The following is a 13715-nucleotide window of genomic DNA, read 5'->3' as shown; positions in this document are numbered from 1 at the left end:
GAACGTAATGTTTTAATGTGATAGGGGCACCTAGGATAAACCCACTTTTCCCAAAAAACCTACTCGTTTATATATCCACTAGTGAACCAAATTTGAGTCTATTTCATTTTCTTTGTTTTACACCTCATAATTAAACCCAAAGCCTTTCTTTTTATTTTCCCCTCTTTTCACACCCTTACCAAGACTTGAGATCTTGAATCACTCTTGTTCCACGAATAAAGAAAAAAAATTGTGTTTCAAAAAAAATCGAAAAAAACAAATTGTTCACTGTTTTGAACATAAAAAAAACCCTTGTTCGAAAAAAAAGGGAAGGAAAAATCGATCGTTTCAATTGTCTTTCATCTATTCTTTTTTCCTTGTTTTGTTCTTCATTGCGCTTCATGTTAATACATGGATTATTCTTAATTATTTTGATCTCTTGTTTCGGTATTTTAAACCATTCTTTTCAGCATTTTCCCTACCCTAACCTAAGCTCCGTTACACCTTGTTTAAAGACCCCTTAATTATTGCATTATGTTCATTTTTCACAGTGGAGACTTGATTGGATTCCAAGCCTACGGTAATATTTTGGTTAGTTTCAGTTTGAGCGATTTCATTTACCCCAAACACTTTGAGTGAATATGTGTGAATCTTTGTGAGGTATTGAGTCATGTTTCATTTAAGTTGGCAATTAATTGAGATATCTTGCTTACTTTAAATTTTCTTGGTTGTACCTTTGCTTGATTGTTACTTGAATTAGGCAAATATCATGGACTTAGTTCGATTGTAAGTTTGAGGAATAAATTGAAGATGCAACTTGTGATTTGGATTTATTAATTGATGAATGGTTGAGGACAAACATTGAATAAGTGAGGGGGAATTTGATAAGTGCTTAATTTAGTTAATATTTGGCTTTTAAATTACTCCTTAATCATTGGTTTTTGTGTCTTAATTGTTCGTTTTGATTCATTTTCTGTGCAGGACGTTAGATTCTGAAAATTGCACAAAAATGACAGAATTCTGTAGATTTTTTATTTTTGCAATTAAAGCTGGCTGGAATTCGGATTTGAATTAAACTCAAATTTAGGATAATATTTTAAACATTATATTTTATCTTTGTATTTTAGTTTAAATATGTTTTAGTATTTTAACTAAGTTTTAGGATATTATTTTTATATTTTATCTTTGTTTTAGGTATTTTAGTTTAATTAGGTTTTAGTATTTTAATTAGGATTTAGAATATTATTTTTTAAAGAATTTAGTTTAAATAGTTTTAAGTGTTTTAATTAGGATTTAAGATGTTTTAGCTTGTTTTTAGGAATTTGAAGGCTATAAATACCCTCTCAGGGTAAGCCTAGAAACATATATATCTCATCTGAGAATAAAATATTTTTCTCTCTTTATTTTTCGCATACTTTTCAATTATGCTAAGTATAACATTGGTCATGCTTAGCTAATTTTCTTTCAAGTCGAAGATTAAAGCGAATGCTCAATTCTAAATGTGAAAATTGTAAGGTACTTAAATCGTTTCAGATTTTCTCTCTGTTTTCTGAGCTTACTTTTCGAATCAAAACGATTTCGACATTGGTCTGGATATTTTTATGGTTAACGTTTGAAGAAGGATTTGCTTATTGAAGCATATTCAACTTCCCGATAACACACTTAGCAAAATTGTTTGCTAAGAGGAAACTGAGATCGGAATCAATTATCATTGAAACGACACAATCCGAGTTGGCAGCGAAGAATTGTCTTTGTAAGCTGACGTGAATCTTGAAGTAAAAATATGTTTCGATGATCTGAGGAATTTGAGGCGAAGTTGAAGTCTGAGGCTGCTTTCACCATAAGTTTTCTTTATCTCAATTTATTTATTTTATTTATTTGTTTATTTAATTTTTATCTCATTATATTTCTTTAAATAATTTAAAACCCTCTTTTATCTTTATTACTATTTTTAAAATCATTATTTATTATTTTATTATTTTCCCTTTTTTATTTTATTTTTTTCTATCTTTTCAATTTCATCTGGAATTCTATCTTCTTCTAAAATCAAGAAAGAGCTTTACTAAATCAGAAACACCACAGTCCCTGTGGATCGACCCTGCTTCTCTATACTACTTTCCCTTTCTATTTATTAAAGAAGACGAAATTATTTTTGATAGCAAAACGACGATTATTAGTTCGTGTTTGTTTAAATTTTTAATATTATGTTCATGTTCGTTTATTTATATTTGAAGGTATTAGTGTTCGTTAGTTTATTGTTCACGAACATGTTCATTTAATGTTCGCGAACGTGTTCGTTTATATGTTCGCTAATGTGTTCGTTTAGCATTCATTTAATGTTAATTTAGTGTTGTTTTAGTGTTTTTAATCGTTTGTTTATATATTCGATTTTTAATTTCATTTGCAGGCTAATGAAAAAATGATAAAATTATGCATATGGTGCTTAAACTCCTTAAAATTCACAGTTTGAAATGCAACTTTTATCACGTGTTCTATTTAATCCTTATCTTCACCAATATTTAAAACGTAAAAAAATAAAAGGAAAAGGAGAATCGGGTAAGCGAGTTTGTTCATGAACATAAATGAACGAGTCGATAAATGAGCTCATAAACAAGCTTATAAATGAGCTCAAAAACGAACTGAACACACCTTTGTTCGTGTTCGTTCATTTATTAAATGAACATACTTGTTTTTGTTCATATCCGTTTATTTAGCTCAACAAACAAACTTAAATGAATGTTATACGAACGGTTCACGAACAATTCACAGAACGCTCTGTTCATTTACACCCCTAATCCCTTTTACTCAATCAATTCCATTCCACAGTTCCCTCCGCATGCCAAATCAACGTTGATTTTGGCATCACCTAACAACTCTCTTTTAGACCATCTCCAGCGCATCGCTAGAGTAGAGAAAATCTCCACTTTGGAGATGAATTTCAACTCCAGCCCATCTCCACTTTCAACGCTAGAGTAGAGAAAAGTTACAGTGATACTCTACATCTAGAGTTGCACTGTAGCTGCGCTCATATTATTATTATTTTGTTATTTTTATGATTTATGATTTTTTTACTTTCTTTTGTTATTTCCTTTTTCTTTTTATTTTCTTTGTTACATTATTTTCTCTTATTCTTTCTCTTATGTTTTTTTATTGTAATTTCTACACAATAAAATAAAAATTAAACATAATATAATAAATTCAAGTAGATTAAATTGCACGATAGATAAAAATATATTGAAATTAGATAAATAAACATACTAATAGTTAAATATTGTGAATAAAGTAGAGTTGGTGGTAATTTAGAGATAGTGCTAGAGATGAATTACTGTTTCATCTTTAGAGTAGAGATAGAGATGTTGTAGAGTAGAGATGAGGGTTGGAGATGACCTTAGGACTTGGAATTATTGGATTAAGCGTCTAACAATTATGGTATGGGATTTTTGTTAATTTAATAAATAACAACTCCATTAGAAATATAAAAGTAACAAAAGTTTAATAACATTATTATAAATATATTAATAAGAAAATATGAATTTGTTTTATAATATATTTAATTAATTAAATTAATAAAAAAGTTACTCATAACAATGAACAAAAGATGTTACCAACCCTATCGTCCATAAGTGTGTAAAAACATTATTTTTCTCCACACCTTTTTCTCATTTTCTACTTCAATTCTTTTTAAACTCAAACTTTGATTTGGTAGATAAAACATATTTGAATTGGTTTTTTAATTTTATTAATATGGTTTTAAATTATTTAAACACATAAAAATAGTAAAGATTTTATATTTTTTGAGAAAAATTAAAGACATCTAAAAATTTATTAGATTGAACTAAAGAACGAAACTTAGTGATTAAAGCGAGTGTTATTCTTTATTGAAGTCATGAATTCAAACAATTATATCGTGTGTATAATGTTAATAATTAAGAAAGATTATAAAATATATATTATTTTGTAATCATCCTAAACTAATAAAAAATATTAAATAAATGTAAGATATTTTGTATAATTTCATTTTTATTAATTACAATAAAAATTAGGAACACCGAGGATTATACAGTAAAAAAGAGAAAAGGTTACCCTAAAGATAAGGACCGAACTCCCCTGCTTCAGCCTCCAAATATGTCCCCATCAATGCCCTGTACAAGTGTTTTCCTTTAAAACATTAAATTATTCATCCCAAGTTTTAAATATAATTGACTGATAATAAATAACAATAAAAGAAATAATACTATTTATTACAGATGGGTAGAGCTCACTCATACTTCAAAAAATTCCAAAATCAGAGGGCATTAATGTTCATACATTTTGTATAATAAAGATGAGTGGGAATGGGAGCAAATGAAAATCCAAAAACAAGAAAAATACATTGAATTAATATTAATTTATGGTAAAATACCTGATTTCTATAAATGTGGTACAATACCATTGCTTTATAAAGAGAAACAAAACCATACCATTGCATTCTAGGCATACTTTTCACTTCAAAAATGTCTTCTTCCCTTGGTTTTGTGAATGTTAAAGTGTTGTTTTACCTTTGTGTTACATTAGTGTTCCAACACCATTTCGCATATTCGACTGCAAATCGTACCGGCCTAACCTTAAAGGCTTGCGTAGATGATTCTCCGGGGTCTCCTATGTTCCGTATTCAGGATCTAAGTGTACCTGAAAGGATAGAAAGATTGATCAATGTTAGCAATGCTAGAGCCAACTATTTGTATCTAATGTCGAGTCTCAATGGAACGATACTCCCTGATAATATTCGAATTCCGATACTACGAGATGGTTTATTTTATATCGTAACGTTTTCGATAGGAAGCCCAGCACACCGAGTGAAGTTGTTGTTGGACACCGGTAGTGGTCTCATTTGGACGCAATGTGAACCTTGCTTAACTTGTTTTAAACAACTTCTTCCGATTTTTGATTCTAGAGCTTCCTCCAGTTATGCCACACTTCCTTGTACTCATCCTCTCTGCAATGGCGAAAGAAGGCCCTATTCTTGTGTAAACAACCGATGCGTCTACCAATACGGATATCTCGGTGGAGCCTCCACTGCGGGGGTTATGTCGTCGGAAGATTTTATTTTCTATATTGACGAATATCATATGCAAACGTTTGAAAATGTTGTATTCGGTTGCGGTAATGATAACGATAACATTTTCTTTCAGAACACCGCTGTTTCGGGGATCTTCGGGTTGAACTTTGCGCCGGAATCTATGATGCAACAGTTTGCCGCTCAAACTCGTTCTCGATACTCATACTGCCTCGTTCCTTTTACTGAGCTAGTTCCCGACACACTTCTTCTAAAGTTCGGACAAGACATTCCGGAGTTGCCTCACGCTGAATCAACATTGTTTGTGCAAAGAGCTGGCGACCATCATTTCTTCGTGGAATTGTTGGATATAAGTGTTGGTGATTATCGTCTAGGATTGCCTCCATCTGCTTTTCAGGTAACATTATTCGAATTATTTCGATTCCAGATAAATAGGTGACATAATCGTAAACTCATCACTAAATTTTGCAGTCTAGAGGAGGTGGGCAAGGTGGTTGCATCATTGACTCGGTATCTCTGTTCACTCTAATCGATTCCAACTCAGTTGGTGGAATGAATCCATACGAGAGAGTGATGCAAGTGTTTAGAGGCTATTATGGGTCAAAAGGATTTACAGCTATACCAACACGTCCAGGAGGATTGGAGCTGTGTTATAACATCCCACCCAATTTTAATGATTTTGCGTCTTTAACATTCCATTTTAATGGAGCCGATTACACCGTTCCCGGCGAATATGCCGTTTTCTACACCGATGCAACTCTCTGCATACCAATACTGAAGGGAACCGGCATAACTATTGTCGGAGCAGTGCATCAACAAAATAAACGACTCGTTTATGATGGCATGTTTGATGAACTCCAATTTGCTGATGAAATTTGTCGTAATGATAGGTGATATTTTTTTAAATAATTGTTGGGTAGCAGAATATAACTACGAGAATTAAAATAATTTCAGTCCTTAGATCGAAATGAGATTTTGTCAGCAATAAATTTACGTTTCGATTATTTTCTAAATTTCATTTCCTTTTTAAAAGTTACGATTTCATCAAATTTAATAATTTAATAATTACAATTTCAGAATTTATAGAGTAATTTTAGTAATAAAAGAGATTATATTTTCTTTAAAATATTTGAATTCGAATAATTACATTTACAGGATGTACGTGTTATTAATAAATTAAGAATATTATACGGTGCTGTAATTGAGGGCTTGATTTCTATTTGTTTGCTGTTGTGTTTGGCTGCTGATTTCATTCAACCTCTGATTTCTCACACCTTTCCTAAATTTTTAATTGCTTTATGTTAATTTGAGATATTCTCGGTTAAAGATTATATTCTTTTCCAGACGTTTCGAATGGAGCAAATTGGGTTGGGAGGGTCGCCCTCACCTCTGCAGTATTTGATCTGGATTAGTCGGTCAATGGATCGGATACCAGTGATTAATTAAAAAAATCATATTCTTTTCTATAGAACATGATGATTTGATTTTATCTCGTGTAATTTTTCGTTTCCTTCTTTGTTTTAATTTGATTCTTCTATAATTTGAAATACTTGAGTTATCACTTTATAATTTGGTTTCTGTAGCACTCAGATTAATACGGGTGATCTGATCTAATCTGAAGTATCACATTATGGTCACTGAAACAACCCACATTAATGATACGGAAAAAATGAAATTTTAACCAATAAACTTTAAAATCATAAGACATTCTCAATATATAAATACATTCAAATATTAAAACAGAATTCGATCATAATGTAAAAAAAAAAAGGTTACAGTCTTTAATATATATATTAAAGTCTGAAACCTATAGTTACCGTACTCCACAAGCAACGCCAATGAAATTTTCATTCATGTTGGTAAAAACACAAAATCATTTCCTTTAACTTGAAATGGTAAGTAATAGAGTGAGCTTTGGAAAAACTCAATAGTATAAAACTACCAAATGAGACTAAAGGACAAACAAATATAAGTAATACATGAAAATTCTTTAGTGATGTCGGTAACTATAGGCTCTAGAGAAGAGTTGAAATCTTATTAATTGATCTCTAGAGTAATAGTCGGGAAGTATATGTAGAGAAAACTTATATATAGTTTCAAATTGTAATAGTTTATTTCAATAAAACAGACTTTTAAAGTTACGATATATTTTTAATTTTAAAAAAATCATCTTACCACCCTCTATCCGAATGCCAGAAGTATAGGTTCCCCTAAATCATACACCCACCTATATACCCGATAAGGACCTTATACTTATAGCATAAGGGCCTGCAGTAAGGACTTACCCTGTGCACAAAGTAGAGGAGACTACGGTAAAGTCTTACAAGTCATAGACTAAGCCTGAGATACCTCCTCTAATGGTAACAAATCCCGGAATAGTAAAACTGTAATATCATAAAATCATGACCCATATATATTTTGTATCAGAAAACATAAATCAGTTATTGTATTTTTATTTTAGAAAACAGAGTCACGCGTTTAAAATCAGAGGAAATAGTCTCATTTTTAACTCGAGAAAATAATCAAATGAGCATGGAACACACTAGATGGCCCAATTTATTTCTCAGGAGTACTTGGTAGTTATAAGAAAATGGGAGGAAAAACTTTATATAGATTTCGAACTGATTTCACGAATGAGATCTCTATTAAAGGGCTCGACAACTAACATATCAAATCAGACATTCGAGAGCTTATATAGCAGGATAATTTAGGATTCAAATACATCAGCGGAGTATTCAAGAACTGTAACATCATGGTTATTCACGATTTTAGCTATATTAGAAAAATATTCCAATATTAGGCATGTAAGGGCATTTTAGTCACTTTGATTCTCGAAGAAACTTTGGTAAAACGACTTAATAAGGATGAATGGCAATTTACAATATTCGATATTTCTAACGACTTAATCGATTCCCACATCCAATCGAACTACATAAGTCTCATCATTGTGGTATTTACCAAGAACTCTTACAGGAACACTTCACGGATGTTGATTCCTTAATACCGACTACATTATGAAGTTGAAGAATTCATTTTCTCAAATCTTTCTTAAACAAATCCCAATGAGACACAAATTTTATTCATATGCTATCTATTCTTATCCTTGTTGAGTAAGAGTATTAGGAAAGGCTGATATACTCATGTTGTACTCCATAATCCTTATGGTCGTTACATCGTTTTAAGCTATATCAATATTTTTATAACTTATCTAAAGGCATTCATTTAATCTTAGTCATAAGGGTATTTAGGTCATTCCAAAACTTGAGGGTATTTTAGTCATTCTAAAGTTTAGGGATAATTTGATCATTTTAATAAATTCAATCATATAGAGTGCTTTCGGTAAAATAGTCTTTAGGAGTTGCTCAAAAATTAGAAGTTTTAGATCGTGCCTTCTCAGAGGTTAAAAAATGAGCGTAAAAAATTCTCCAAACAGATTAGGAGTTTAACAAATAAATCGGTAGTCCTAATAGACCAAGTACAAATTTTTAGGTTAATTCCACCATTAAAGGCAATCCACGTTCTTTTTAAACCTTAAGGGTATTTTCATCATTTCTCATCCAAGTATTTAAGGTATAAAAACTCTAACAGGAAAAATCAGAATTTATGGTTCAGAGGCTAACTTTACTCAACTTAAAATTTTATACTAGTCCTCTAGTTCATTATACAGGTCAATTCGAGTCTTAATCAATTTACTAACATTATACTGAAATCAAAGTAGGTTCAGAATAACCAACCATAACACCTATCCAACTTATATTTATTCATGAATTGACCAATTATCAACATTTACCGTAAAGCATACATAGGGTAGTAAAGTATTACCTCAATTTTTTAGTTATATCAGTTGGTCATTTAACACTACTCGATCCTTATTGAATTTAAATTCGACGTCCCATAATATCTCAAATACATAGCAAAAAGAATTACATTAGAAATGAAGCTTAAACGCGAAAATCATATCGAATAGGAAACTAAAATGTTGAAAAACAGCTTACCGGATTTGAATTTGGTGAAACAAACCATAAAAACGAACTCAGGGCGTCAATAAACCTAAAGATAGGGGGTCCCAAAAAAGTCAAAGCCTGGTCAATGGGTCAACACCAACTTGACTTGGCTCGGCTCGGCTCGACTCAGTGGCTCAGTTCGATTGAGACAGATCGGTCCAAACCGGTTCAGAATACTCTCCAAGTGACAGACGAAGCCTATGTGCATGGGGCGGCGCGTGGAGCTTGTGTAGTGGCCCACGGTGGCCGGACGACAATCATTTTTTTAAGAATTCAATTTTAACTGATTTTGAGTCACTTACCGATGTTATTTCACGACGTGAAACGACAGAGGGGTGATTTTATGAACACCTGATACTTCATTCGCTTCATCTCCCTTCACGATGACGCCAACTATAAATCCTTGTACACCAGTCAATTCCTATTAACGTCAGAAACACCATGGTGCTATCGGTGTAACAAACAGAGGTCTGATCGGCGACAAAACGAAGGTAGAACCTTCTTGAAAAAAGTTACTAAAAAGAAAAACTTAGAAGAGAGAAAGCTATGGAGGAAGGAGTTACTAAAAATGGAAAATTTAGGTTTGGGAAGATTTTTAGCTCAACCTAAATAGAAAATGGTAAAATTATGCTATAGGTTCCTGAGTTTTTATTGTTCTTGGTATTTATATATTGATTTAATTAAATTTCACTTAGCTCCCAAATTTAACTAGAATTTCAATTTAATCCTCAGAATAAGTTTAAGAAAAAAATTAGCCTCTAAATTGGGTTGTGACAGTTTCTAATTTCTTTATTTATTAATTATTCTAAATTTCAATCATACTTTGTATGGTATCGTTCTATTTCAATCATATAAAGCCCCTTTTTTTAAAAAAAAATATTTTCAATTAATCAAGACGAAGGCTTAAAATCAAAAGGATAAAGTGAAAAATTACATTGTTTTCTTATGAGTAAAAAAATTACCATATAAAATGATTACAAATATAGGAGCAATTTTGAAAAATAAAGTAAGGGGAAGGGGTCAATTTAGGATAATTGTAACAAAGTAAATAATGAACGTAAAAGGAAAAAAAGAGGGAGCGTATTTATGTTGTATTTGTATATTTTTTATAGGCAGTAAATTATATTTAAAAACTTTGATTCATTGAAATTGTAATAGTGTTAGTGATTATATATTGGTCTAGTGAAACTAGATTTTAATTTTTTTAAATAATATTTGAATTTTGAATTTGATATTATAGATTAAACAAATTTAGTTAAAAATATTTTTCTAATAATGAATATTTATGTTGAAAGTCAAGGTTTGGCACCGAATGGTGCAAAGTTTGGCACCGAATATGTAGTGTCAAAATTAGACAGCAGTTTTTGATGACTTTTGGCATGGGAAAAATTGCAAAATTAGTCCCTATACTTTATGATATTTACAAGATTAGTCTTTAAGTTTTAACTATAAGTACCCTAACCTATTTAGCTTCAAAACCATCCCAAATCATTCTAGCTTTCTCCTAATACTAGAGAATTTATAGAGTTTTCTTGAGAGTTATTTTCTCTTTTTTATCAAGAGAGAATTGCCATTGTTTTCTACTTGTTAGATCGAGAGAAGTTGTAATTCCTATTTTCTCATAGTGAAATTCTTTTATCTTTGCCCGTGGTTTTTACCCTATATTATTAAGGGGGTTTCCATGTAAATTTGTGTCTTCTTTATCTTCATCTTTATTTTCTCAAATTATCAGTTGCGATTTTGCTTTATCTGATAGCTGTATTCCGTAACAATTGGTATCAAGAGCCATATTAGAGTGTGTAATATCTACTTATTGTCTTCGTGGTTGCCACCAAAAGGTGGATCCTCCAACATAAGAAAGTAAGAAGGTATTACCCATTCTTTGAAGGTTCCAGAGAACTATTCACGATAGTGAAATAGTAGGAGCTATCCGTAATAGAAGCTATGTCAACGAATTTTGATATTAAAAAGTTCAATGGGAGAAATTTCTCATTGTGAAAATTGAAGATCAATGCCATCCTGAGGAAAGATGGTTGCCTAGCGGCTATCAGTGAAAGGTCGGTGATGAGTGTTTAAAATCGTTAATCTTTGCTCGTTATTTCTTCGATTTTGTCAAATTATTGCTGCTGAATTGGTCGTGTTATACTTGATTTTTTACAGGTCCTTGCTTTCTAGAATTTGTAACAAAACGGGCGAATTCTGCATTTTTTTATTATTTGGTCATGGCTGGAGACATAGGCACGACTCTGGGCATGACGCGGTCTGACGTGGCAGTTTCTAGAAGGTCCAGTCAGCGGCGATTTCTAGAAGACCTCGTCCGCAAGCCTTCTGGAAGATTGACGAGAAGAGTTACATTAGGAGACTAGTTTAAGTTTGAATTTAAATTTAAAAACTATTATCTTTTGTATTATTTTATTATTTTCTTTGTTTATCCTTTAGTCATTGAGAGGCTATAAATACCCACTTGGGGTAAGCCTAAAATGATCATTCGGAATACATTCTTCTTTTCTCTCTAGTTTTTATAAAAGTTTTCTCTTTTCCTTTTCAAGTTCTTTTTATTTTTCTTTATTTTCAAGTTTTATTTTTATGCTAAGTATGACTTTTGTCATGCTTAGCTAAACTTTTCATAAGCCAAGAGCTGTCGCGATGATTCAATTCCAACGGGAGAATTGAAACGGTCCCTTAATATCTTCGGAATATCTCTCTCAATCTCTGCGCTTATTTTTCAAAAATCAAAACAATTTTCAAAATCAAAGATTGACTTTGGTCAAGAGGTTGTTGCGATTAAACGTGTGGGAGGAAGATTCGGCTTATAGAAAGCAATTCGACTTTCTGGGAACACACTTGGCGAGATAGCTTTGCCAAGAGGGAATTGAGATTGGAATTGACGGTTATAGAAACAACAATCCGAGTTGGTCGCCACGAACTTAAACGGTATTTGATCTACGACAATAGATGTTGTTAGAATCAATTACCGAAGCCGGAATCAAAGATTTTCTTGGGTATTCGGTATACAAGATAGAGTCACAAGGATAGCCCTTGTAGACAAAGTAAGCGATGTGAATCCCGAAGAGAAAATCTTATTCGATGATCTAAAAGAAATTGAATCAAAGCGAAGCTTGAGGCTACTTTTACCGTATTTATTCACAATCTTCATACTCTTATTTTTTATTTAAATTGCTTTTATTTATTTTTACCATTTTAATCTCATATTACAAACCCTCCCTTTTACTATTTTCGCCTGGTTAGAACCATTCAAACATTAAATTATGATTTTCTAAGTCCCTGAGGATTCGACCCTAATTTCTCTATACTACGTATTTCCTTTATTTATTGATTGAGAATAAGGAATTATTTTGACATCCGAAACGACAGTTGTCAAATTGGCGCCGTTGTCGGGGACTTCGCCAAAGTTACTAATTTTTGGTTGTTTCTGATTTATGACCAGGTCTAATCCGAGCACATTAGTGGAGTACGACCCGGAGATTGAAGCTAAAGCTAGGAGACTCCATGCACAGACACTTCGGGAAAGAAGGAGACAACATGGGTTAACCGAACAAACACTCTTTCAATACTTTTATGAAGGATTATCTTCCCTGGAAATGAAGATGATCGATGCAGCTAGCGGTGGAGCCTTGGTGAATATGACTCCTACTAAGGCAAGAGACTTAATATCGATGATGGCTGTAAATTCCCAACAGTTCCACGCAAATAATGAACCTTCTCAAAGGGTTCATTAGATAAGTTCATATTCCTTAGAAAATAAAATAGACAAGTTAACTAAAGTCGTAAACTCTCTTGTTGCAGGAAAGACGGGACAAAACCGATTATGTGGAATATGTGCACTACCTGATCATCCAACAGACGACTGTCCATTGATTCAAGACGACGCAACAGCTCAAGTCAACGCAGTAAGAAGCTTTCCGGGACCTCCCCAAAGAGCTTATAATCCTTATGGTAATACATACAACCCAGGATGGGGGGATCATCCGAACTTCAGTTATGCGCAGAACCCAAGACCAAATCAAGGCTATCAAGCGAGACCTCCACCACCACAACAACCGCAGAAGTCATCATTAGAATCGATTGTCGAGAGGTTAGCACTATCCCGGGAGAAATTCCAGTCTCGAACTGAAGCCCACTTCCAAGAGATGGACAAACAGATAAGCCAACTAGCGCAAACCTTGGGCCGCTTGGAATCACAAGGTAAGCTTCCGTCTCAAACTAAAGTAAACCCGAGGGAAAACGTCAGCGCCATCACTCTTCGGAGTGGTACAGTAGTAGCACAACCTATCCCATCAGACCAGACAATCCAAAAAGAGAAGAAGATCAATGACGCAGGATCCCGAAAAGAGAATGATGAAGAACAAATAGATGATCTGTCGCCATCTCCCTACGACGTGCCACCGCCTTTTCCATCAAGGTTAGTTAAAAAGGATAAAAAAGCTGAGGAAAAGGAAATATTAGGCGTACTTCGGAAGGTAGAAGTTAACATACCTCTCCTCGAGGTTATCTGGAAGGTTCCATGGTATGCCCGGTTTTTAAAGGATCTCTGTACAACAAAAAGAAAGCTTACCGGAGTCGAGAAAGTAAGCCTAGGAGCGAACGTCTCAGCCGTTTTCCAACGAAAGTTACCACATAAACTGAAGGACCAAGGTATGTTCGCAATCCCTTGT

At 32.9% G+C, this 13715-nt stretch overlaps 1 protein-coding gene across 1 annotated transcript; it reads left to right on the top strand.

Annotated features, from left to right (window-relative positions):
* Nucleotides 1-4472: 4472 nt before the first annotated feature.
* Nucleotides 4473-5929, top strand: LOC120200573 (aspartic proteinase nepenthesin-1-like). Its single transcript, XM_039201373.1, has 2 exons — nt 4473-5432; nt 5507-5929. Exons 1-2 carry the CDS (start codon nt 4473-4475, stop codon nt 5927-5929), a joined length of 1383 nt encoding a protein of 460 aa, XP_039057304.1.
* Nucleotides 5930-13715: the final 7786 nt, after the last annotated feature.

This window comes from Hibiscus syriacus, unplaced genomic scaffold, assembly GCF_006381635.1.
Source record: "Hibiscus syriacus cultivar Baekdansim isolate YM2019G1 unplaced genomic scaffold, ASM638163v2 tig00006190_pilon, whole genome shotgun sequence".
NCBI lineage: Eukaryota > Viridiplantae > Streptophyta > Magnoliopsida > Malvales > Malvaceae > Hibiscus > Hibiscus syriacus.
This window is presented reverse-complemented; position numbering and strand designations above follow the sequence as displayed.

What these genes read in the sequence shown, in the direction of transcription:
- LOC120200573 (XM_039201373.1), top strand. Translation starts at nt 4,473, where the DNA reads ATGTCTTCTTCCCTTGGTTTTGTGAATGTTAAAGTGTTGTTTTACCTT. An exon ending in TGCCTCCATCTGCTTTTCAG is followed by an intron (nt 5,433 to 5,506) that starts GTAACATTATTC and finishes TAAATTTTGCAG; the next exon opens with TCTAGAGGAGGTGGGCAAGG.